Source organism: Pan troglodytes, chromosome 1 (assembly GCF_028858775.2).
Source record: "Pan troglodytes isolate AG18354 chromosome 1, NHGRI_mPanTro3-v2.0_pri, whole genome shotgun sequence".
NCBI lineage: Eukaryota > Metazoa > Chordata > Mammalia > Primates > Hominidae > Pan > Pan troglodytes.
Genome location: NC_072398.2, coordinates 94,211,739 through 94,235,797, shown reverse-complemented (window position 1 = coordinate 94,235,797; position 24,059 = coordinate 94,211,739). Strand labels below are relative to the sequence as shown.

The 24,059-nt window shown below is 51.9% G+C and overlaps 4 protein-coding genes across 21 annotated transcripts; 2 read left to right on the top strand and 2 right to left on the bottom strand.

Annotated features, from left to right (window-relative positions):
• Positions 1 to 131: 131 nt before the first annotated feature.
• Positions 132 to 5,053, bottom strand: PYGO2 (pygopus family PHD finger 2). 2 transcript variants are annotated; one of them, XM_525221.9, is made up of 3 exons: positions 4,554 to 5,053; positions 4,057 to 4,106; positions 132 to 2,949 (listed from the first exon to the last, which is right to left on the bottom strand). In XM_525221.9, the coding sequence occupies exons 1-3, from the start codon at positions 4,654 to 4,656 to the stop codon at positions 1,885 to 1,887; spliced, it is 1,218 nt and encodes a 405-aa protein (XP_525221.3). In that variant the 5' UTR covers positions 4,657 to 5,053; the 3' UTR covers positions 132 to 1,884. The 2 variants fall into 2 exon arrangements, with proteins under 2 accessions (XP_525221.3, XP_054542635.1); XM_054686660.2 differs by having other exon boundaries at positions 4,057 to 4,233; positions 4,554 to 4,642.
• LOC104002939 (dapper homolog 3) lies at positions 4,693 to 5,916 on the top strand. The gene has a single exon (XM_009432887.3). It carries the CDS (start codon positions 4,693 to 4,695, stop codon positions 5,347 to 5,349), a length of 657 nt encoding a protein of 218 aa, XP_009431162.2. The 3' UTR covers positions 5,350 to 5,916.
• SHC1 (SHC adaptor protein 1) lies at positions 5,378 to 17,755 on the bottom strand. 17 transcript variants are annotated; one of them, XR_008548789.2, is made up of 14 exons: positions 17,366 to 17,601; positions 13,143 to 13,310; positions 12,488 to 12,558; positions 11,881 to 11,944; positions 11,605 to 11,724; positions 11,314 to 11,367; positions 11,090 to 11,141; positions 10,784 to 10,910; positions 9,430 to 9,628; positions 9,273 to 9,342; positions 9,057 to 9,191; positions 8,654 to 8,892; positions 6,598 to 7,010; positions 5,378 to 5,676 (listed from the first exon to the last, which is right to left on the bottom strand). XR_008548789.2 is itself a non-coding variant. In XM_009432874.3 (13 exons), the coding sequence occupies exons 2-13, from the start codon at positions 13,305 to 13,307 to the stop codon at positions 6,882 to 6,884; spliced, it is 1,425 nt and encodes a 474-aa protein (XP_009431149.1). In that variant the 5' UTR covers positions 13,308 to 13,310; positions 17,366 to 17,755; the 3' UTR covers positions 5,378 to 6,881. The 17 variants fall into 17 exon arrangements, 10 of the variants coding, with proteins under 10 accessions (XP_009431149.1, XP_003308463.1, XP_016783663.1 ...); XR_008548792.2 differs by having other exon boundaries at positions 9,057 to 9,188; XR_010157993.1 differs by lacking the exon at positions 11,314 to 11,367 and having other exon boundaries at positions 17,366 to 17,545.
• Positions 17,756 to 17,788: 33 nt separating this feature from the next.
• CKS1B (CDC28 protein kinase regulatory subunit 1B) lies at positions 17,789 to 22,125 on the top strand. The gene is given in 3 exon segments (NM_001252546.1): positions 17,789 to 17,922; positions 21,100 to 21,227; positions 21,837 to 22,125. Coding segments are annotated over 3 exon segments (240 nt in total). The 5' UTR covers positions 17,789 to 17,863; the 3' UTR covers positions 21,890 to 22,125.
• The last annotated feature ends 1,934 nt before the right edge of the window (positions 22,126 to 24,059 follow it).

Below are 24,059 nucleotides of genomic sequence, written 5' to 3'. Positions count from 1 at the left end.
TGCCAAATATGCCATTCCCACTCCCAGGGACCCTGGGGAGTATACATATCCTCAACCCCTAAGCACCCTACCCAGCAGTGGCAGCGGCTCATTCCAGCCTTTTCACACAGCAACAGCAAGGAGTCCTTGTCTGGGATTTTAAAGTCATTTTATTAATCCAACAGTACAAAAGACCCCCACCACCACCGCATTCTGCCATCACTTTGTTCCAAAAAGTAGTGGAGTGAGAGAGTGAGAGGGAGCAGATCCAGCAAAGACACTCCCCCAGGGGCCATTTTACAAAATGCGGAGCAGGGGAAGACAACACAAAAACAGCAACAGATAAATGGGGCAAACAGAACAACAAACACAAGAGTTGAGCAGCGGGGTGGGGGTGGGGGGTTGCCATCTACGCCGTTTTAGTGTGGGGGACACTGGGAACGATGCCCAGAGGCTGCTCTCCTCCCAGCCTCAAAGGTTGTCAGCTCCACCAGAGCAGGGTCTTCTCTCCTCATGCCAGGAACTGAGAGAAGTGGGGGTAGGAGACCACTAGGTCTTTGCCACTGTATCTTGAGCTGGGGGACCCCTAACTTCTCCGAGGGCCACACCCCATGCCTGCCTTCCCCACCCCACGGAGGAATGTGTGCATGAACAGAAAAGGAGAACGAGCAGCGCTAAGGTCCTCATCAGGCCCCAGGCCCATCTCTGGCAGGCAGTGCTTAAAAAATAAAAAAAGACAAATAAAGCCCAGTGCAGGCCTTTGACTGACAGGAATGAGAATTGCTAATTAATCACCAGGCCCAAAAGGATATGAAAGAATAGCAAAGAGAAGCAACAAACTCCAGGCTCTTCTACCTTTGAGTACCATGGCAATGAGGATCCCGCCGCATCCCCTACCCACAGGCTGTGACAGGGCCTCACTTGGATCCTTTTATCATGGAGGAAATGAGGTATAGGGCTCTGCGCCTTTTCAAGCTTTCCTTCAATCAAGCCAGGAAGGCAGGGGAATAAGGGCGCCGAAAGTTGAAGAACACACGGAGTATAATGTGCAACAGATGGGCTGGGGGAGGAGGGTACCACCAAAGTCCAGACTTTCAGGACAGCCCAAACTTCAAATATTCTGGTCTGTCAGATAACATATCCCAATTTTTGGCAAAAATATGGTCATTAGGAGAAAAGCACGAGAGAGGCTGAGAAAGGACCAGTGACTTTGGTATGAAGAAGATACATCCTGACAGCATTTCTCACCTACTGTCTTGAAGCCCCAAATCACCAAGAAACTGCCATAACCAGGAACTCTCCTGCTTCCTCAGGCTATTTGGTTCTCTGAGGGGGAAGGAGTTGGGTAAGTCTTGGAGGAAGCAAAGGAGTGGGTAGAAAAAGGGGAAAATCCCCATTTATTCCCTAAAGCTGTCTCCCAGAGCCCATAAAAGGGCTATTGCAGGGATGGCAAGACCCCAATTCCTCTGGCCAGAAACCTTTAACACTTGACTCCAAAAACTAAGGCTGGAGCTGTGGGGTTCGGTAGGGGTGTTAGGCACAGGTGTTAGGGGCATCCATCATCAGCAGAGGGAACACCCCTGCCCTCCGGATCTTCCTCCAGCCCCTTTTCTCTTGCAGCCACACTCCTGGGCCTCCAGAAATAGCCACAAAATGGCTCTGCTCAGCAGGGCTTTGGTTTCCTGGATCTCTGTAGATCTCAACATGTAAGTTTCCCAAAAAAGTGAGCAATCCAGGCTCTTCTGCCTGCCCACCTCAATTCCTTTTCTGCTCCCAGGAGCCACTGTTTCTGCCCCATGGGGATGGAAAGCCAGTGGAAACAAGGACCAAGAGCCAAACATCAAAAAAATCACCCTGGAAGAGCAGGGAGAGACATGTGCACTTCCCTGGGCCACTTCACCAGCGTCACCCATCGTTAGCAGCCACCAGCTGCCCCATGCCCTCACGGATGTAGACAGACTGGATCTCCTTGGTCTTGAGGCAGAGATCGCAGGCCCAGACGGCAGAAGCTTCAGTGGTCAGCAGCCCATAGGCGCTCTCAGTCATGCCTGTGCACTCACGGTGGAACCATTTCTGGCAGGAGGCCTCACACAGAATGGCATCCTGGTCATCGTTCACCTCACTCCGACAGGCACCACATGGGTACACCAAGCCTGGGGGAGGCTGGGGCCCGGAGCCCCCACCTGCCTTGCCAGGGGGTGCCAAGCTGTTGGCATCTGGAGTGCCCCCACCCCGCCCACTGCTGTTCGGGGGGAAACTGGGCTGGTTCCCATTAACAGCAGCAGCCGGGGAGCCTGAGTGGGGCTCCTGGGGAAAAGCAGTAGGAGCAGGTGGATTCAAGGGCTTCCCCCCATCCTCACCACCAGGGCCAGGAAAGCCAGGGTCCGGACCAGGAAAGGGACTTGTGTTAGGCGGCAGGCTGGGGAGCCCCTGACCAGGTCTCTGGAGAGAAGGGCCAAAAGGAGCCCCTGGCTGAGCAAATCGTTGGGACAGAGAAGGTGGGCCCAGCTCTGCTCTGGGAGGCTGTCCCATGGTGGGTGAGATCATGGGACCAAATCCCCCCACTGGGCCCGGCATCATCTGCCCACTGGGAGGACTAAAGTTTTGACCCAGAGGCTGGTTGAAGGGTTGGCTGGGAAAGTTCATGTTGCCTGGGGGTGGGTAGCCAGGACCCTGGGGGGGCATGTTGAAAGCAGGGCCCATAGGATTGGGAGGGAAGGGGGGTGGCTGTCGACGAAGTGGCTGGGGGCCCCCTCCACCTCCAGTGCTGTAGCCTGGGGGTACCTGGCCCGCCATGCCCCCCTGCACGCGGAAGCCTCCGAAGGGCACAGGACTGCCAAGGAATGGAGGGGCTGCAACCCCCACTTTGGGGGCTCCGAAGTCATCTTCAAAAGGGTTGGATGCAACCAGGTGATCCACCATGGGAGTTGGGGGTGGTGCAAACTCCGTCAGATGTGAGTATGCAGGGCCCTAGTGAGAAACAGTTGAGGGAAAGAGGGTCATGGAGGGAAACACAGAGCTAAACCAAGAGAGCACTACCAACACAATACATATTTTGGAGGCTGATACTGTGGGCAGCTCAGGTCTAAAATCAATATGGACCACAGGCCAGGTGCGGTGGCTCACGCCTGTAATCCCAGCACTTTGGGAGGCCAAGGCGGGCAGACCACGAGGTCAGGAGATCGAGATCATCCTGGCTAACACGGTGAAACCCCGTGTCTACTAAAAATACAAAAAAATTAGCCGGGCGTGGTGGTGGGCGCCTGTAGTCCCAGCTACTAGGGAGGCTGAAGCAGGAGAATGGCGTGAACCCAGGAGGCGGAGCTTGCAGTGAGCCAAGACCATACCACTGCACTCCAGCCTGGGCAACAGAGCAAGACTCCGTCTCAAAAAAAAAAAAAAAAAATATGGACCACGGGCCAGGCACAGTGGCTCACATCTGTAATGCTAACATTTTGGGAAGCCGAGGCAGGAGGATCCCTTGAGCCCATGAGTTTGAGTAGTAACACAGCAAGTCTCTGTTACTACAAAAAAAAAAAAAGAAAAGAAAAGACAAGAAAAAGAGGGTGGAGAGTGGAACCAGCATAGTGCAGTAACTATGTTTTAAAAACAGGCAGAACTAGGATGGAATCCCAGCTCTGACGCTGAAAAACAACCTCAAGACTGTGGAGCATGTATTTAACATTTTTAACCCCCAGATTTCTCATCTGTAAAATAGGGATAATGCCTATCTCCCCAAACTATTAAAGCATGTTAGCACAATCCCTGGCACTAAAAAAAGGATCAGTAAGTGGTAGGTGTTACGTTATCATCAGGAGGAAACCAGGACAGGAAACATGGAGGAGACTGGAACCCTGCGTGGTAAGAACTTTGGTCGAATCATCTCTTAGGAGAGGATACTTTCCCCTAAACTTGTTATAAGGTTCAGCGAAAGAACAAGAAACAAAGCAAGAAAGACAGTTTTCTCTCTCCTCCCTGCAGCTGATACAAGATACAAACAGATACTGGAATGGCAGAGTAGACAGTGTGCCGCCAAGGGGCTGCTGGGAACCAAACCCACCACCAACCACCATTCACCTGAGTATTTGACTTCCTTCGCTTCTTTTCTGGACTCTTCATTTGCAGACCTGGAAGAGCGGCAAAAGGAAGACGCAGACAAGTTTCCCTGAGGTTTCCCCAACCTCTTTTCTCTCAGCCATGCTCTGAGGAACTCCTTTAACGTCAATACATACTTGCTTATTTATTCAACAAATGCTAACAAGGGGTGCAATATGAAAAATAGATTGTGAAGATGATCATACTCTCAGCTACGTCTTCCTTTAAATGAGAGATATCCCATCTTTCGATATCCTCAAGCTCCAAGTGAGTACTGAATTCCATGTGGCTCCAAACCCTAGAGTCCTCAATGTGTGACACCTGCCCCCAACCCCTGGAGGATTACACCCACCCATCCTTTTCACCTGAGCCTCCCTTCAAGCCTTCAGACTGTGAAACACCCCCCGCCCACCATCCCTCCCCTCTGAGGTTCCCAAGTCCTGGGCCTCTTCAGCCCCCGCCCCTCGCAGCGCGCTCACCGGCCTTGCCCTGCTTCCTCCCGGTGCTGGGCGGCGCAGGGGGCGGTGCGGGGCCGCCACCTCCCTCCAGCTTGTCCGGTGGGGGCGGCGCCGAGGCGGCCATGGAGTGGGGGACCCGGGTTAGCGGCAGCGGCGGGGGATGGAGGCGCCCTCGGGCTGCACCATCGCCCAGAAGGGGAGTCAGGGGCAGCCCAGGCCCCCGAGCTGCAGCAACCACAAAGTGCGACGACAGGGAAGCGCCGAGCTGCGGCGCGAACTGCGCGCTCTCTCCAGACTCGCCGCCCGCCAGCGGCGGCAGCAACCGGAACCGGAACTCGTCGCGGCCACCACCACTGAGCGCTGCGGGGAGGGGGAGCAAGGACCGGACGAGACGCTACGCCTGAAAACAGGCGGCGGGCGAGGGACGAGGCTTACCACGGCACCACGCGAGTGGAAAGGGCCGTCTCCGCTAGCGGCGGCCCACACCAGCTCACCGAGGGGCGGCAGCGCGCGGCCCGGCTGCCGGACCGTACCATCCCGGGCGGTGGAGCCGCCGCGGAGGGGCGCGCGCGAGCCGAAGGCGCACCCGGGAGGCCCAGGTAGCCCGGGGGCCGGTGCTGGGGCGCCGGGCAGGCCCGGCTCCCGCCTCGACCCACCCGGAGCCAGCCCCCTCTGCGGACACGACATCCCCATGGGGACGGTGGCGCGAAACGCCCCACTCTGCCGCACCCAAACTCTGCAGACCCCCAGCTTCCCTCGGCGGCCGCGACCTCCCGCCTCCCCGTCTGCCGCTGAGGGCCCGCGGCGTACACAATAGGCTTCCCAGAAGGGTTAAGAGGCAGAGGTAGAAGAAATACGGACTTTAATGAAGAGTTTTCCCTTTGGTATAAGTGAGACCCGTGGAAACATCCAAACAACAGCAAAAGGAGGCCAGGATGAAAACGGTCAACTCTCCCTTATCCACAAGGCCAAAAGATGGGGGCCGGCTTGCTGTGGTGTGGCCACCCCGGGCCTAGGCTGGGCCGGGCCTGTAGAAGGTACTCAGGAACTGCAGGTTTTGCGTTTCCCCTCCATGAAACTGACAGGCATTCGGGCTGACTTCTGCCTCTCAGTCTCGCGGTAAGAGACCCAAGTTTTTCTAGTCCTAGATGGAAATAAATTTCATCTGCCTCAGGTCTCTGGTATAAAAGGTGCGATCCCAGTTACCTCACAGGCCTAGGCGAGGAAAATGCCAAGAGCTGTAAAAGGGCTTGGAAAAGTCAAAAAGGTGATGTATAAATGTAATAATTGATTATCATTTTGTGCTCAAGAATAAGCAATGGAAAACAAAATAGGAAAGTAAGTCTACAGCCCTAAAATATATGCATATAAAACTTTAAAAGAATGCAGTTCCAACTCTACAGATGGTATCTGGGGATTGTCTACTGCTTTATAGTCTCAATGCCCCTTTTCTCACCTCCACAAAATCCACCTGGGAGAGTTAACTGTACAAGAGGCCCAAATTCAGTCACCCCCACCCCGCCCTCCCAGAAAGGGAGGCAGGGCAGAGGCTTCAGGAGGAAGGGCTGCACTTTGGCATAGAGTACATAGGCATGCAACATGGGAGGGCAGGCCTTATGAAATGTATATACAGACCCCTTGGGGTGAGGGGCCCCGGCCAGGAGGCACTGAGCAAGGGAGGGGTCCATCTCCCCCCTGGCCGGGAGGGGGGCTCTGGGGCAATCTCTAAGGGTTGCATATCCCCAGGGAGAGGGGACAGCTGCCACTCCTGCCTCTGTTATCCCAACCCAAACCGGAGAGGGTGCTCAGCAAGAACACAGGTCCCAGAAGCCAAGAAGGTGTTGGCATCCCTGTCATTGAATTCAGGGGTCCAAGAACTGTTTGCATAAAATATCATTAGACCTAAGAGATGGTCAAAGGCACAAAGTTTAAACGTGGGGGGGAGTGTTGAGAGGGGTCTGGGATACCCTGAAGCCCAGAGGTGTGATTTGTTCCCCCTTGCCCAGAAGGGTGACTGTTCCACTGGGCCTGTCACCACAGGACATTTTCCATGACAAGCACTCACCTTCTTGGGGAAGGGGCATCAGGTTGGCACAGGAAAGGCCCAGGTGAGGGGCCACTCTGTACATTAATACTTTGGTGATTAATGTTTGGGGAGAGGCAGGATTCTCACCCAGGCTTCTGACTCAAACCCTCTCACTCAGCTGGATATGAAACCCAGAGTCCATGCTACTCCCAGCTCTGACACAAGGCCAAGCCCACAGAACACTCCCAAACGAGGTCCCGAGAGTTAGGGAATAGGGTGGAAAGGATTGGAGGGCATCTTCTGGAAGAGAGCGCTAGGGCAGATCACAGTTTCCGCTCCACAGGTTGCTGTAGACACAGTTCGCTGCCCGCAGAGATGATGGGCAAGTGATTGTCCATGTGGTAGCTGATAAGGTGACTGACACTTTCAAAGCGGTGATCCTTAGTCCGAACCTGGGAGGGTGGGAAGGAAGAAGGTCAATTCAGGTGAAGAGTCAAATAAGACCTCAGCCTCCAAGGTGGAAGAGGGTGAAACAGACAAGAGGCTTGAAGGAGGAGAAAAAAGTGGTGGGGGAGAGTGTGGCCTGTCAGTCCTGATCATTGAGGCTTCTCTAGAAAAAGACAGTTGTAGGAATAGACAGGTCAGTGAAGTGAGAAAAGGCAAAGGCGACATCAGCCCTGAAAGAGTGAAGCTGAGAGCTATATACCCCTTTCTTGACCTGGAGGAAGTTGGCATGTCTCAGAAGAGTATACACAGTGCAAAAAAAGATGTGGAGGCTGGGCATGGTGGCCCGTGCCTGTAATCCCAGCACTCTGGGAAGCCGAGGGAGGTGGATCACTTGAGCCCGGGAGTTCAAGAACAGCTTGGGCAACATGGCGAAACCCCATCTCTACCAAAAAAAAACAAAAAAAAACCAAAAATTAGCCAGGTGTGCCACCACACCCCAGCCTGGGTGACAAAGCAAAACCCTATCTCAAAAAAAGAGAAAGGAAGCTGAGATTGCTGTAGAAAACAGACAAAAGTTTTTTTGTTTCCAGACAGGGTCTCTGTCACCCAGGCTAGAGTACAGTGGTGCAATCATGGCTCACTGTAACCTCGAACTCCTGGGCTCAAGCGATCCTCAGGCCTCAGCCTCCTGGGTAGGTAGGACTACAGGTATGTGTCACCATTCCTGACTAATTTTTTGTTTTTTTGTTTTTCTAGAGACAAGGTCTCGCTATGTTGCCCAGGCTGGTCTCGAACTCCTGGCCTCAAGCAATCCTCCCACCTCAGCTTCGCAAAATGTTGAGATTACAGGCATGAACCACCACACCTGGCTAAACAAGGAAAGTTTTGAAGAACAGTGAGGCAGTGCAGATAAGAGAAAGCACAGTGGTCTGACTCCTGAGTCTGGGGAGCTGGAGAAGCCCTTGGATCTTCTTACAAAAGGAAACTTGCAGTGTCTAGCCTCTAACCATCTGACATTGGGCATCACAACCTCTTCAGGGTGGTTTCCTTATTTGTCAAAAGAGGGGCACAGATGAGATGACTGCCTTCTAGCTCTGATAAGCTTAAGGCTTGGGGATTTGAGGACGGGCCAGGACTGTATTTGTTTTGTTTTGTTTTTTTAGACAGAGTCTCACTCTGTCACCCAGGCTGGAGTGCAGTGGTGTGATCTCAGCTCATTGCAACCTCTACATCCCAGATTCAAGCAATTCTCCTGCCTCAGCCTCCTGAGTAGCTGGGACTACAGGTGCCTGCCACCACACCCGGCTAATTTTTGTATTTTTAGTAGAGACGGGGTTTCACCATATTGGTCAGGCTGGTCTTGAACTCCTGACCTCAGGTGATTCACCTGCCTCGGCCTCCCAAAGTGCTGGGATTACAGGTGTGAGCCACCACGCCTGGCCCTGTGCCCGGACTATAAAGAACATAGTTCAGGCTAAGGGATGAGCCTCTGGAGGAAGATGCCAGACACTTTAAAGAGCAAGAGAGGCCCATAGACAGCTGCCCAGCGGGAATGTCTACAAAGCAATGAGGGAAGGAACAGGGATACACTGTAGGGTACTGTACCTTCCTTTTTGCCACCCCTCACCCACACCTCTGCCACACTCACCACACCCTCAGGGTCCACCAGTAGCAAATGCTTAGGCTGCCCACTCTGCAAGCCAGTGAGCACATACTGGCCAGGTGTGGTCGTGCTCTCCCGCACCAGGAAGTCCCCATTGAGCTGCAGCAGTGCCTCAGCCTCCCGCCGGCTCAGCTTCCCATGGAACCAGGGCTCCCCTCGGAGCTGCTCAGCCATGGACACCGACTGGGGAGGTGGAGGCACCCGAAGAGCATCTTCGAAGGGCTCTGGAAGTATAGAGGGAGGGTGAGGGGAAGTAGCAGGCACAACACACACCCAAGACCCAGACTTCAGGGAAGGGAAGTCAGGAAGGAAAGAGCAGATAGGCAGGAGAAGGGCCAGAACCAAGTAGAAAGGTGGGGATGCAAAGAGGAGAGAGACGAGCACTCACTCATGTCAAACAGGTCCCGGGGTACACTGCCATTGACAGCAGGATTGGGGGGCCCAGCACCACCCACTGCTTGCCGGGCCTTGTCTAGGTTCTGGACGTTGACATAGGAGGGATCATCAAAAAGCTCTCTGCCTGCTGAGGAAAGGGAGGCTCTACAGTGATCCCAGCCCTGCCTCCAACACTCCCCAGCTCTGCCTATCTCGGCTCCCTTCATACCTGGACAGGGTGGTGGAGGTGGCATCTGTTTGCGGACTTCTGGATCTCCCCCAACAGGCTGTCCTACAGGCTGCAGGGATAAAAATAAGGTGAGACCAGAAGCCCTAACCAACCACCCCCACCCTAGCCCCAGCCCGCCTCCATCCAAGCAACTTACCAGTGTAGCTCCCAAGTGGCTGGGGGTCTGGGCATTGGGTGCAGTGGGTCGAGCAGCCCCTGGAGCGGCTCCTTCCCGAAGCCTCATGTCTACCACCCCCCCCAAGGGGGGTTCCTTCCCCGGGAAGTCATTATAGTACTGATGGTCAGGTGGCTCTTCCTCCTCCTCATCCCATGCTGAGCCATCAAAGCCAGCCATCCTGAGGAACAGGACAGTGAAGCTGTGGCTGTAAATGTGTGGTGGGCAGGAGGAGGGAAGGACAGAATAGAACAGCAGCCATCTATTGGGTATTTACTATGGATTAAGCCTGAGGCTGAGTGTTTTATATACATAATCATTTCATTCTCCTGGCAACCCTGTAAGGTAGGTATTGTTTCCTTCCCCAGTTTTACAGATGAGGAAAATGAGGGTCAGAGGTGAAAAGATTTGCCCAAGGTCTCACAACTAAAAGGCGGCCGAGCTCAGATTTAAATTTAGGTTTGACTTTAAAGCTCATCCCCTTGGCCAGGTGCAATGGCTCACGCCTATAATCCCAACACTTTCAGAGGCCAAGGAGGGAGGGTTGTTTGAGCCTAGGAGTTCAAGACCAGCCAGGACAACATAGCGAGACCTTATCTCTACCAGAATAAAAATACTACTACTCAGCCAGGTGTGGTGGCATGCACCTGTAGCCCCAGCTACTCAGGAGGCTAAGGTGGGAGGATCACTCAAGCCCAGGATATGGAGGCTACAGTGAGCTGTGATTGTACCACTGAACTCCAGCCTGGGCTACAGAGCAAGACTCTGTCTCAAATAAGTAATGCTCTTGCTCTTGATCTCTGTGCTATCTCCCAACAAGGAAGGGAAGCACCATGTAGGGGGGTGGGGGGCCGGGGAAGGCACTCCAGCTCCAGAATATTTTAACCTCTCCTAAATATTCAATCCCTACTGGCTCCACTGCTTATCCCTCAAGGCCTGAGGTGGGAAAGGTTGTAATCTCAGGGAAAAGAGATATCCTCCCAAACCCAAATTCTTGATGGCTTCTAGAGGCAGGAAAACACAGAATGCCAAGCAGAGAAATGAGCAAGAAAGAGGGATGGGAGTAGAAAATCCCACCTAGCCAGAGAGAGATGTAACTTGGAGGCCCCGGACTACAACTCCACCATGAGCAAACAAGAAAAGCTGGTCCTGCGGCAAGCAGGGCCTCAAAAGTCTTTCCTCCTGGGCCACAGGAAACAGAAGAATAGCAGGAAGTGGGAAGCAGAGGCACACAGGTTATTCCCTCCCTGAACCTCTCAGCTCAAGTGTAGGAAGAGCAGCCCTCCTTTCCTAATCCTAATCCAAGAGCTGCTCCACACTCTCCCCACCTGCTCACCTGTCATGAGGGGTGACCAGTTTGGGTGGGTTCCTGAGGTATTGTTTGAAGCGCAACTCGAAGGCCTGGCCAATGGTGCTGATGACATCCTGGGCAAGCCCTTCGGGACACTCCAGAATGTGGCAGGCTGAGGGCACAGCAGAGGCTGTCAGTGAGCTGAGCCCACTGGGAGGAGGCACAGACAGGGGCCATCTTCCTCCGCAGGAACCCCCACTGAGATCTACTTAGAGTGGGTACAGATGACCCAAGGTCCTGCTCACCTCCTCAAACAGCCAGACCCACCCAGTGCTCCCCACCATGCCTCACCTCTCTGATTCACAGGGTCTTTGGCAACATAGGCGACATACTCGGCTGTGTCCTGGGGAGGAAGGTCAAAAAATTTTACAGTTCTACTTTACTCCTGACCCCTAAAACCCAGTCCTTTTCAGATATCCCCACAATCCTAGCACCCCCACTTCTCTAATCAATGTCTTCCCAATCCCTAGCCCCTTGCTCTTCTCCCACCGCCTTTGCTCTGTTCCCCAACTCACCGGATCCCCGCCGGATGCAAATGAGATAGATTGCATGTGGTGGTTGGCGATGATCTGAGAATTAGGGCAGGGGATGAAGAAGGAAGGGAATGCCATGTGTCAGGCAGCCTCAGGGCCCAGAACCCTGGTGCCCCAGTCTCATTCTCTGGGTTCCTTATCCCATATCCTCATTTCCTCCTTCCCTACTGGTCTCCTGCTCTCAAGCCCTCTTCCTAGTTTTTGACCTCCTAACTAGATCTCCCCTCAGCACCCCCATCAGTGTTTCTGGTCCGTCTGCCCACCTTCACCAACCTGTTTGCAGTCTGCGGCCATGAGGTTGAGGCTGCTGGTGGAGACGGTGAGAGTGATTGGCATTCCAGCAAATTTCAGGTTACTCCTCCCCAGGATAGAGCTGAGCGGGCGGCTACAGGGCTAAGGTAGGGCCCAGGGTCTCAGAAGGTGAGGGTTCCCAGCACAGGCAAACCACACTTTTGCCTCCTGGCCCTCTCCCCACATGCCCCACACTTGCCTCCCCACTGCCCCTCCACATTTCCCAGCAGCATCCCTATCCCCAAGGACCCCAAGTACCTTTCTCCTCCTTGTCGCCCCCTTAGCACCTGGCACAGCCTCACACACCAGACTGATGGCCTCCCTGGGGAAAGAGGGGTACTCAGACCCAGCGCCTGCCTGCCTGCCTCCCACTCAACTGGGGCTGCCACAGGGCTGGGGGAGGGGAAAGCCAGGCCAGACTCCCAGGGCACTCCAGGCTCTTTGTCATGGTGGATTGAATTAAGGGCCTTTAATATTTGATGACACTGAGAGGCCACTTCCTGGCTGATTGGGTTAGGGCCTCAATGGGTATAGCCCCACCCCCTTCCAGCTACCAAATGTCCCATTCCCTTCCCAAAGGCAGCAGCAACCTTCCATCTACCCCCCTTTTCTACTCCAGCTCCACCTGCCAGCTGCTTCTGCCACCTTCCCCACAACTCCCAAGGCTGGATAGGTAAGGAGGATCCGGGCCAAAGGGGCCTCCTTTCAGTAAGAGGCGGAATCACTACCTCAGCTTTCTCTCAGTCCCCTTTACTACGCAAAGATCAGCCCCCAGCAGCAGCACCCAAGTGACCCACTCCCCTCCTCTGTTTCCCATGGCCTCACTAATCCCAGGACTCCCACAATCCACTCCCTCCCCACTAACCTGGTGACCTGAGTCCGGGTGTTGAAGTCCAGGGCACGCATTGACTGGAGGACCTCCACACAGCCCATGTACTAAGGGGAGGGAGAAGAGGACAGCAGGTCAGCGGCTCCCCCACCCCAGCCCCTTCACAAAGGGCCCTAGGACTTTACCCATATGGTCCCTAAGGGAAGTAAAGAGGAAGAAGTTCTGCCCACTTCCCGTGGCTACATCCCACAACCAAGGTGAAAGACAACAGGGAATGAGGAGAAAAAGAAAAGGCAGGCTAGAAGGACCTCACACACTGGGGAGAGAGTTTGGAGGGGACCGACAGGCATTGGCTGGGATGGAGTGACAACTCCAGAAAGCGGGAGGAGAATGGAGGAAAGGATCAAGAAGTCACTCATTCCAACACTTATTAAGAGCTTCTGCCATGCTGGGCATTGTGCTAAGCATGGCAGGGTGGGGGTGGGGGAGTGAAAAGAAGGAAGGGGGCCCAGGCAAAGCTGGAAGGGAAGGGGCTACAGAATCGGGGAAGGGATGAGAAAGGTTTAGGAAATAGGACACTGAAACGGGGTTGTTGGGGAACAGCAGGAAAAAAGAGATTCCAGCCAAGCTGGAGTGAGCATTAGAACTGGAGGGGGTCTGGGGGGGAATGGAGAGGAGGATGTTCACTCACCCGAACCAAGTAGGAAACCCCGGGTCCCATGACTTTGTCGTTGGGATGCAGCCAGCCCCGCGTGGGCTTATTGACAAAGCTCCCGTGGCGGGTCCACTCCTCGCCCCCAAGCTGGCCCCCTTCCACCCGAGTCCTGCGCCCGCCGCCTCCACTCAGCTTGTTCATGTCCTGGAGGAGGGGTAGGGGGCCTGAGTCTGGCATGGCTGCCCCTACGATCCCCTCCCCATCATCAGCTGCCCTTCCTGGCTCCCCCTTAGACCCTGGGCGCCCCCCAGCCGGGTTGGCCAGCCTCAGGTTGCTCATCCGAGGGAAGAAGGAGCACAGGGTAGTGGGACTATCGTCCCCAGGCAGAGGAGGCAGGATGGGCCCCAGGGATGAAGCTGATGGGGAAGGCAGCTCCTCCGGGGGGGTGGACCCAGAAGCCCCTTCCTCCAGCGATGACAGAGACTCATTCCGGAGTGGATTGTACTTGGGCTTGGGGGGCAGGAGATCCATAGTTGAGGTGAAAGAGGGGCTGCTGCCCAGCCTGGCCCCCCTGCCAGTTTGGGCAAGGGGGCCAGGCAGGGGGTATCCCCAGGCCCTTAGCCTGGTTGGACCTCTGTGGCCCAGGAGTCACAGAAGTCCTGGGGAGGGAGAGGGACAAGTGGCTTCCGCTCCCCAGCTCAGACCCAGACAGTTTCAGGCCCCATCCCCGCCCAACGTGGAGCCTCTTCTCTGGCTGAGAAGAGAACAGGCTGGACCCAGCGCTTCTGGCTCCTCCCCAGGGGCGGGGAGCTAAGGGGAGAGACCAATCGTGAGGACAGTGCTGACTCACAGGCTCAGAGGGGCTGAGCCCCCACCCCGCCCCAACCTCGAACTGGAGCAGGGGGTAGGGCTATCCAAGCCCCTCTCCCCTGCCCTATACAAACAACTAGTAATCTGGGGAGAAGTAAAGTGGGGGTGGGAGGGAAGGATGGAAGAGTGGGACGGAAAGGAAGGAGATAGGAGGTCTGGGTCACTCAAAACCGGACACACGCAGGCCAAAGGGGGCAGGAAGCCAGGCAGGAGTACAGGGGAATGAGGGAGGAAACAGAGGCAGCTGGGGGTAGAAAAGGGAGGAGATCTCAGAGCTCAGCATTTCCCTTCCTGTCCTGGTTGGACACTCGAATTCCCCCACCCTCTCTATGCCCGAAAGCTGGCTGGCCCCAGCCCAGGCCACCCCCAACCGCTACCCCATACAGTAAGCCTGGGCCATTAGCATCCTCTGCTACAGCAGCTGTGGACTGGAGCTAGCGAAGTGGGGATGGGAAGTAAGTGGTCCCAATGGATGCAGAGCAGGGCCAAGAGGAAGAGCAAAGCTGGTGAAAAAAGGGGAATAAACTTCAACCTGGATGGTACATCAGGAAGCTACCAGGCAAGAAGGGAACAAGAGGACATGCTGGTCACAGCTTGTTCTCTACGTATGCCATCTACCACACCAAGACCGATGGCTCATAGCCAAGCACTGTCCTGTCTCCCCTTTCCACAGGGCTTGTTAACACAGCACACTGTCAAGGGTGAGAATGAGGCAATCAGATCCCCACTCCCACTCCAAACCACCCCAATTCACATCCCTCCTCTTACAGGGCCCTAAGCCCCACCAAAGAGCACAGCATCCTTCACACCAGGGGAGGAGCCTGGCTGGAGGAGGTAGAAGAAACAGTTCTCCAAGAGAAGTAGAAACTACAGGCCAGGAAGGGACAGAGAGATCAGAAGACACATCTGCGTCAATAAGGACAGGAGAAAAATAAGTACAGGAGAAAGGGGTGTCAGGAGAAGATGGGTTGAAGCTGGACACAGGGAACAGTCCCAAACCCATTCCTGCCACCCACGGCTTCCTGCCACTGCTCTTCCGGCGAATGCCACAGGCAAAGCTGGAAAGCGACCAAAAAAAAAAAAAAACAAGTTAAAGATACGTATTCCTACCGGGCGCGGTGGCTCACACCTGTGATACCAGCACTTTGGGAGGCTGAGGCGGGTGGATCACCTGAAGTCAGGAGTTCGAGAGCAGCCTGGTCAACATGGTGAAACCCCGTCTCTACTAAAAATACAAAAATTAGCTGGGCGTGGTGGCGGGCACCTGTAATCCCAGCTCAGGAGGCTGAGGCAGGAGAATCGCTCGAACCCAGGAGGCGGAGGTTGCAGTGAGCCGAGATCGAGCCATTGCACTCCAGCCTAGGTGATGAGCAAAACTCCGTCTCAAAAAAAAAAAAAATACGTATTCCCCCCAGCTCACCTTGGAATTACCCTTAGATTTACTTCAGAGGATTAAAATATAGATAGATAATTATCCTGATTAACAACATTAACACTTGAAGTGTGTTAGATACTGTGCTTAACTCTTACATCTCCCCTTAGTGCCCATTCCAGAAGAGCTTTGTCACTCTGTCAGCCAATCCTGAGAAGGAATTTTATCATTTCATTTCCAGCCAGCTCTCGGGCATAGAGAGAATGAGGAAAGGATTCCACCATAGCCTCACACCCCCAAAACACACAAACACACACTAGGATGTCCCTCATCTGTAGAGATGATGTTCTGTGGGAGCCTACAGTATCCAGAGCCAGGGAAGGACCAACGGGTGTGGGCGTTCGGAAGAAAAGAAAGACGTATGACTCTTGAAATTTACATAGGGAGAAAGGAGATTGCCTACTGGAAGTCCAGGTGATTGGGTGTAGGGGAAAAGCTGTGTGTGGCTTCGCAGCCCAACTGGGAGGAGGGGACAGGGGTGGGAAGTGGCAGGAAATGGCGAAAGCCTCAGGAATGTTTCCAGCAGGGAAGGCTGGGCAAACGGGGCCAGGAGGAATGCCCAGACAAGAACTCTGGTTAGGGGGAGGGGAAGAGACAGAGAAGTAGCGACTGAACTGTCCCTTAAAAAAAAAAAAAAATCAAACAACAAAAAGAGCACTATTATCTACCCCCACTCCAAACCACCGTTCTTCTGGTAGTAGAAAACTTTTGCTCATGTCACACCCACATGCCACACACCAACAAATCCATGGTCCTATCCACTTATGTCTAGGAAGGCCTAGAGCTACTTCTGGGATGGGGTTGGTCCTGGGAAGGGAAAGCCAAGAAGTGAGGCTGGGAGTCTGAGGGCAAGTCTCTCTCTCCCTCTCGTGCCAAACCCCAAGTTCAGCCCTTTCAAATAGTTCTACCCTTGGAGGAGGTTAAGAAAGAGGAAAACGGGGACGGGCGCGGTGGCTAACGCCTGTAATCCTAACACTTAAGGAGGCTGATACGGGTGGAGCACCTGAGGTCAGGAGTTCGAGGCTAGCCTAGCCAACATGGTGAAACCCCGTCTCTACTAAAAATACAAAAATTAGCCGGGCGTGGTGGTGGGCGCCTGAAATCCCAGCTACTCAGGAGGCTGAGGCAGGAGAATCACTTGAACTCAGGAGGCGGAGGTTGCAGTGAGCCGAGATCGCACCATTGCACTCCAGCCTGGACAATAAGAGCGAAACTCCGTCTTAAAAAAAAAAAAAAAAAAAAAAAGATAGAAAGGAAAACGGAAAACGGCTGCCTTTAATCTCACTCCTTACAGCCAGAGATGGGAACTTTGACTTCCCACCTGGGGGAGCACGAGAGTGCTCGGAAAACTGATCCCAAGGCCCAAAAAAAGAGAAAGGACAGGAAAATATAAGCAGGTGGAGTTTCAGGGATTGACGACAAGGCTTTTCAGCTGATGACCCAGGTCCCACAAAGATAAAGCTCCTAAGGGGGCGTGGTCCCCTAAGGACGCGAACTTCAGACTTCTGGGCGGGGAGGCTTTCTGGACAGTCAGACGTGGATTACGGAGGGGGCGTGGCTTCGGAGGGGCGGAGCTTCAACAAATTCGAATCGTTCTTTGAAGAGCAGGGTTTTGCCCTTTTGGGAGATAGGCCTTTTGACAGGAGTTAGCCGAGGATCGTTGCTAGGAGGCGGAGTTTCGGAGAATGGAAGGAGTAACGAAGGGTTTCTCGTAGTAGGGCTTGGAACGTGTCGGGGGGTGGGGACTTCCAGGAAAACTGGGCGACAGGGTGGGGTCGGAGACAAAATAAAAATCAAGTCGGGGTTCGGGGGAGCCCCCTGAAGTTGGGAGGTGGGACTTCCGGGGAGAGGGGTCTCAGGGGCGGGACTTATAAATGAAGACCGGAAGTGGGGTCCCGGGAGAGGGGTTCCGGGGTGAAAGAGTGAGTCACCTAAGGAGAAAAAAGTCAAGACTCACCAGGGCCTCATGGAGTCTCCGCACCGCACCGCGGGCCGATTTGGTTCCGGATCACGCCACTGCCAGCTTAGGTTACCGCTCCAACTTTCTCCCCGGGCCCTGCCTCCCTGGAGAAACTTTATTACACTCACTTCCGGCCTCACTAACCCCTGACCCTCTACCTCAGGGTCCCTCCTTCACGCTTCCCACTTTCCCGAGTTAGCCAATGGCAGCGCGAGATCGCACACAAAGGCAGTGGTGGCCAATAAGACGCCTACTTTTGACCCACGCTCGTTCTTGAGAAGCGTAAGAACTGCCCTCCAATAAGGATCCGAAGAGAAGTAAATCTAAGCCAATCGGAGGCTTGAAAGTAGAGCTGCCCCGCCTCGAGCCAAACGGACCAATAGGAAGTGCGGGCGGCGTGTTTGAAAGCGAGGCCAAAGTGGGTGGGAGCGCGTGCTGTTGGGAGTTGCTTGGAGGTTGGCGGCGCGGGGCTGAAGGCTAGCAAACCGAGCGATCATGTCGCACAAACAAATTTACTATTCGGACAAATACGACGACGAGGAGTTTGAGTATCGGTTAGTGCTGGCGCGGGAGCAATAGCGAGGGTCGTGAGCTTTGGCCGCTGAGGGCACAAGGAATTAGTAACAGGAACTGAGGCGATAGAATTGGCGCATGCGTACGAGGTGCGAACGGGCAATGGTGTGATATTGTGGAAGGCGTAAGGCGCATGCGCGGAGGTGGGAGGCGCTCGTAAAACAAAGTGGTTGCGAATTTGGAGTCGCCTCTCAGAGGAGGGAGGGGTGGGCGTGGTTAGAGTACTGACCACCCTCACCCAGGAGGCTTTCTGGATCATTCTCTGAACTTTATCGGGCAAACTTAACTTGCCTTGTAGAGACTGTTTCACAGTAATCTTGTCGAATCCAGTGGGAGAACGTAGCAAAAGCGGAGCTGGAAGTTTCCTGGCGTCCCTAACAGGAGAGTAGCGCTGAGAGAGTTGAATATTGCTTATTAACTCGTGAAAAAGACAAGGGGCGTGGTTGTCTGGCTTGTGTAAGGAAGGGGATCGCTTGGGACTGCAATGGAATAAAACTGGCTAGGAGCATTGAGAAAATACTTAATATGGGTCTAATAGATGCCCTTTAAATATCAAAGGGAACAGTTATGGAATACTTAACAGGTTTCAGGTGTTCTGCTAAAGTGCAAGGATAACACATGGTCTCTGCTGTTCACAAACTTAAAAATCTGTGGGTGGTACCGACAGACACCAGAAAGGTGATACACGCTATGCAAGGAGCCATTACAGGGTGTGATGGAAGCACACAAGACTTGCTAAGGAGAGGGAACTGGCGACCCGAAGGCTGCGGCTTCCTAGCCGTGAGCGGGGGTTGAGGTGGGGCTAGAAAGTCAGTCCCCTACTTTTGCTAACTCCAGGACGCTCCCCCATCCCACGCTTCGAGAACGCCCCCCGCCCCGCCACCGCCTTGGAGGCTGACCTCTTACTTTCGGTCGGTCTTCTTCCCTGGGCTTGGTTTGGGGGCGGGGGAGTGTCCTAAGGGCCAATTCAGCGTGATGTCTCTTTCACTACCATTGAAAACGAAACCAGTAGTAAACTACGCGTGTCTTCATTTATATGTCGGAGATAAAAACACAGGGACAGAAAGAGAGGAACAACAGACATTGGGGCCTGCTTGAGGGAGGAGGGTGGGAGGAGGTAGAGGTTCAGGAAAAAAAAAAAACTGTCGGGTACTATGCTTAGTACCTGGGTGATGAAATAATCTGTACACCAAACCCCCGAGTCAGGATTTTACCTATATAACAAACCTGCACATGTACCCTTGAACATGAAACTTAAAATACTGAGAGGAAAAACGGAAGAGGGAAAGTTGGGGAAAGCTTCCTAGAGGGCAGAGCCTGAGATGAGACTCTAAGAAAAAGGTATGTGGGAGAAAGCACCTCTTGACTGAAATTGTTTAGAAGACACTAGATAGCCATCTGCCAAGGATGGTGATGATGGAATCCTGGCACTGGATGTGGCATTCGGGCTTGATAAATTTTAAGTGCATAATCTAGATTGGGAATAAGGGAAAACACAGGATTCCACAAATGTTGGCATTATGCTAATCTGTATTAATTGTAATAATTAAGACCACTTCCTGGTTTGTATCTTGTCTCCTCAGTTGGAGAACATAAAATGAAAACTTGCTTTTCTTGTGTCTCTTCACCCAGCCTAGTTCAGGGCTTTGGGTCTTCCAGAGAACTCGATGTGCATTGACAAATACATAATCATCTTTATGCCAAGACGGCTCCAGACCCTCCTTTAATTAACTTTCTTTTCCTCAGCTGTTTTTCTCTACATCTGAACTAAACTAACTTAAAACTGTATGTGCTTATAAGAGATTTGTAGAGCTGGGAAGGAATCACCATTTCATCCCCTGGAAGATGAAACTCTTGGCAGTGGCACTTTGGTTTAAGAGGGGTTTTTTGGTGTATGTATTGAAGCCAAATTTCGTGCCAGGGTGGTGTTAGAATGTGAGCTATTTTCATTATATTTGGACTAGAATTTTTTCTTTTAGGAGAATGGTGGGGAATCACTGTTACTAGCACAGAGGGAGAACTTAGTACATTTTCATTGAGCATGACGAAGACTATGTGGATTAGTTTGATTCACATCAGGGTAATAATTTTTTTGCTATGAAGGGAGACTTATCCTTGGTTAGAAAAGCACGGAATTTACCCAGAAAGTCTCAAGGTACATCCCTCCAGAGTTAGGAAGATAAGATTCAGGATAGATTTAATTTTTTTTTAAGAGACAAGGTCTTGCTTTGTTGCCCAGACTGGAGTGCAGTGGCTATTCACAGGCACAACCATTGTGCATTGCAGCCCTTTCTTTTTTCTTATTTTTTTTCTCTTTTTTTGAGACGGAATCTCACTCTATCGCCCAGATCTCAGCTCACTGCAACCTCCGCCTCCTGGATTCAAGGGATTCTCTCCTGCCTCAATCTCCCAGATAGCTGGGATTACAGGTGCATGCCACCACACCCGGCTAATTTTTGTATTTTTAGTAGAGACGGGGTTTCACGTTGTTGGTCAGGCTAGTCTCCAACTCCTGACCTCAAGTGATCCACCCACCTCAGCCTCCCAAAGTGCTGGGATTACAGGCATGAGCCACCGCCCCTGGCCTATTTCTTCTGTATTTTAATCAGATTTCAAACTTCATACTGTATCTTTTTCAAACTCCTGGGTTCAAATGACCCTCCTGCCTCAGCCTCCCAAGTAGCTGGGACTGTAGGTTTGTGCCACCATGCCTGGCTTAGATTTTAAAGGACAAGATAGTTCATTTCATCCTTTGTGATAACTTGTCCACACAGTACTTCATAAAAGGCCTTTCCTCGCCACAAAATAACTTCTCTTCCTTCCTTCTAACTATTAACACTGTGTGCTCCGTGGGGCTCCCATTATGTTGTAGATAATCAACTAGAAGACTATAAGGTCCATGAAGGCAGAGAAAATGTGCCTGGAACTTAAGTGCTCATTCACTGGAATTATTCACTAATTTGTATTTTTAATATACTCTCGGAATTTATATAACATAGCCTGTATTTCTAGCTGCTGCTACCCCACAATAAAATTATATAAACTCTGACATCAAAAACCAGTTTTTCTTTCCTTTCTTGGCCTTGTAAACAGGCATTTGTCTAAGAGACTGTATCTGGTACTAACATAAATTCCCCACCTCCCCGTTTCTGTTACAGACATGTCATGCTGCCCAAGGACATAGCCAAGCTGGTCCCTAAAACACATCTGATGTCTGAATCTGAATGGAGGAATCTTGGCGTTCAGCAGAGTCAGGGATGGGTCCATTATATGATCCATGAACCAGGTCAGTGCACTGGCTAAAAACAACCATATAGAACTGCTACACTGAGAGAATGAAAGAATAAGATTGTATAACCCAAATAGGGAGATAGGAAATGGTTTACTGGTTCCTTCCCCCTCCAGTCGTGGGGGATTTTTTAAAAAAAAACTAGTGACCAAAAATAAGACTAAAATATCTGGGAAGTTCAGAGACAACCTGTCGCTGAAAAACCTCCTGTAATCTTTCATTCAATCAGAGGGTATTCTTTTTAAGGCCACATATAGCCTGATCATAGCCCCTGCCTCATTCTCCATCGAAAACATTCTTGGATGTATTCTAAATAAGCAAAGGAAAGTATATTTATTGATAAGACACCAGACACCCAGCTGCCAGGCAAAACTAATAAGGGACACCCTGGGGCTGTATAAACATAGCAAAAGAACTGATATTAACAATTCTGTACTTGGCAGACAGTCCAGACTTCTGGGTCTGCTTCTAAGGCCATATGCTTAAGTCTTTATTTAGTTATAAAGATCTGAGTGGGTGATAGCTGGGGAGGTGGTAGTGGAATACACTATAGGTTGTACATAGAATGGTGTGAGCTTGTCTCTTAGATTTCCCTCACTCTTTCAGAACCTCACATCTTGCTGTTCCGGCGCCCACTACCCAAGAAACCAAAGAAATGAAGCTGGCAAGCTACTTTTCAGCCTCAAGCTTTACACAGCTGTCCTTACTTCCTAACATCTTTCTGATAACATTATTATGTTGCCTTCTTGTTTCTCACTTTGATATTTAAAAGATGTTCAATACACTGTTTGAATGTGCTGGTAACTGCTTTGCTTCTTGAGTAGAGCCACCACCACCATAGCCCAGCCAGATGAGTGCTCTGTGGACCCACAGCCTCAGCTGAGTGTGACCCCAGAACCCACGATGTGCTCTGTATCCAGAACACACTTGGCAGATGGAGGAAGCATCTGAGTTTGAGACCATGGCTGTTACAGGGATCATGTAAACTTGCTGTTTTTGTTTTTTCCTGCCGGGTGTTGTATGTATGGTGACTTGCGGATTTATGTTTCAGTGTACTGGAAACTTTCCATTTTATTCAAGAAATCTGTTCATGTTAAAAGCCTTGATTAAAGAGGAAGTTTTTATAATCTAGTGCTGTAATTGTACGGGTTTTTTCCCCCTCACTCAGCGTGAGCATCATCAATATCATGGTTCTAATTATATGCCCTTCAGTTTGATAATGAAGCTCAGCTCTTTGCTGATAATGAGGTTTAACATTGAGATAACTGGTTTTTAATCTACTTTAAGCAGACTTGCTGTCAAACATCTACTGAAATATATTTCACTCTAACTACTAGCCTGAGGTAGAGGTTATATAGGGACAACTTCATCTCATCCAAACAAATGAACTGCTTCCTACAGTCGGGGTGCTGCCTTTAACATAGTCCCAATATTTGAATGGCACACATGGATAAAAGGATGCTGTCAGTCAGGGGCTGCTTGTGTGTCCCAATTCCTAATAGGAATAATAGGCATATCTATGACCTATTCACTGTGCCCCTTGGTTGGGGAAGGTTTTCAGCTGTTCTTAACTTGGCTTGGGCATTGGAATCACCTGGGGAGCTTTACAAGTACTGATGCCTGCCTGAGTCATTCTTAAGGATTCTTAATTGGTCTGGAGTGTGGACTGGGGGTAAAGATTTCAGGCATCTTATGCAGGTAGGTAAAGAACTAAGCTTTGAGAAAACAGGTGCAAAATGTAGCTGTTTAAGAAAACATTCCAGGCCACGCTTGGTGGCTCACACCTGTAATCCCAGCATTTTGGGAGGCTAAGGAGGGCAGATCACTTGAGGTCAGGAGTTCGAGACCAGCCTGGCCAACATGGTGAAACTCCCGTCTCTATTAAAAATACAAAAATTAGGCTGGGTGCAGTGGCTTATGCCTGTAATCCCAGCACTTTGGGAGGCTGAGGTGGGTGGATCACCTGAGGTCAGAAGTTTGAAACCAGCCTGGCCAACATGCTGAAACCCCATCTCTACTAAAACAAAATTAGCCGGGCGTGGTGGCACATGCCTGTAATCCCAGCTACTCCGGAGGCTGAGGCAGGAGAATCACTTGAACCTGGGAGGCAGAGGTTGCAGTGAGCTGAGATCACGCTATTGCACTTCAGCCTGGGCAACAAGAGTGAAACTCTGTCTCAAAAAAATAAAAATAAATTAGCCGGGCGTGGTGTGTGCCTGTAATCCCTGCTACTCAGGAGGTTGAGGTGAGAGGATCGCTTGAACCTGAGAGGCAGAGGTGAAAGTGAGCCAAGATCACACCACTGCACTCAGCCTGGGCGACAGAAGCTGTGTCTCAATTAAAAAAAAAACATTCCACAGAATAATAACTTCCCCTCTAGTCTAACAAAACAGTAGTACTAAGTGGCCGGGTGTCGTGGCTCACGCCTGTAATCACAGCACTTTGGGAGGCCGAGGCTGGCGGATCATGAGGTCAGGAGATCGAGACCATCCTGGCTAACACAGTGAAACCCCGTCTCTACTAAAAATACAAAAAAATTATCTGGGCAAGGCGGTGGGCGCCTGTAGTCCCAGCTACTTGGGAGGCTGAGGCAGGAGAATGGCGTGAACTCGGGAGGCGGAGCTTGCAGTGAGCCGAGATTGCGCCACTGCACTCCAGCCTAGGCGACAGAGCCAGACTCCGTCTCAAAAAAAAAAAAAATACTAGTACTAAGTAAGGATATTAACCTCCCCCATTTTTCCTGTCTTCCATCCACTTATTCCTAAAATAGCAGGCATCAACATCGGGAAAACTCATTAGAAATGCAAATTATTGGGCTCCAACCTAGAC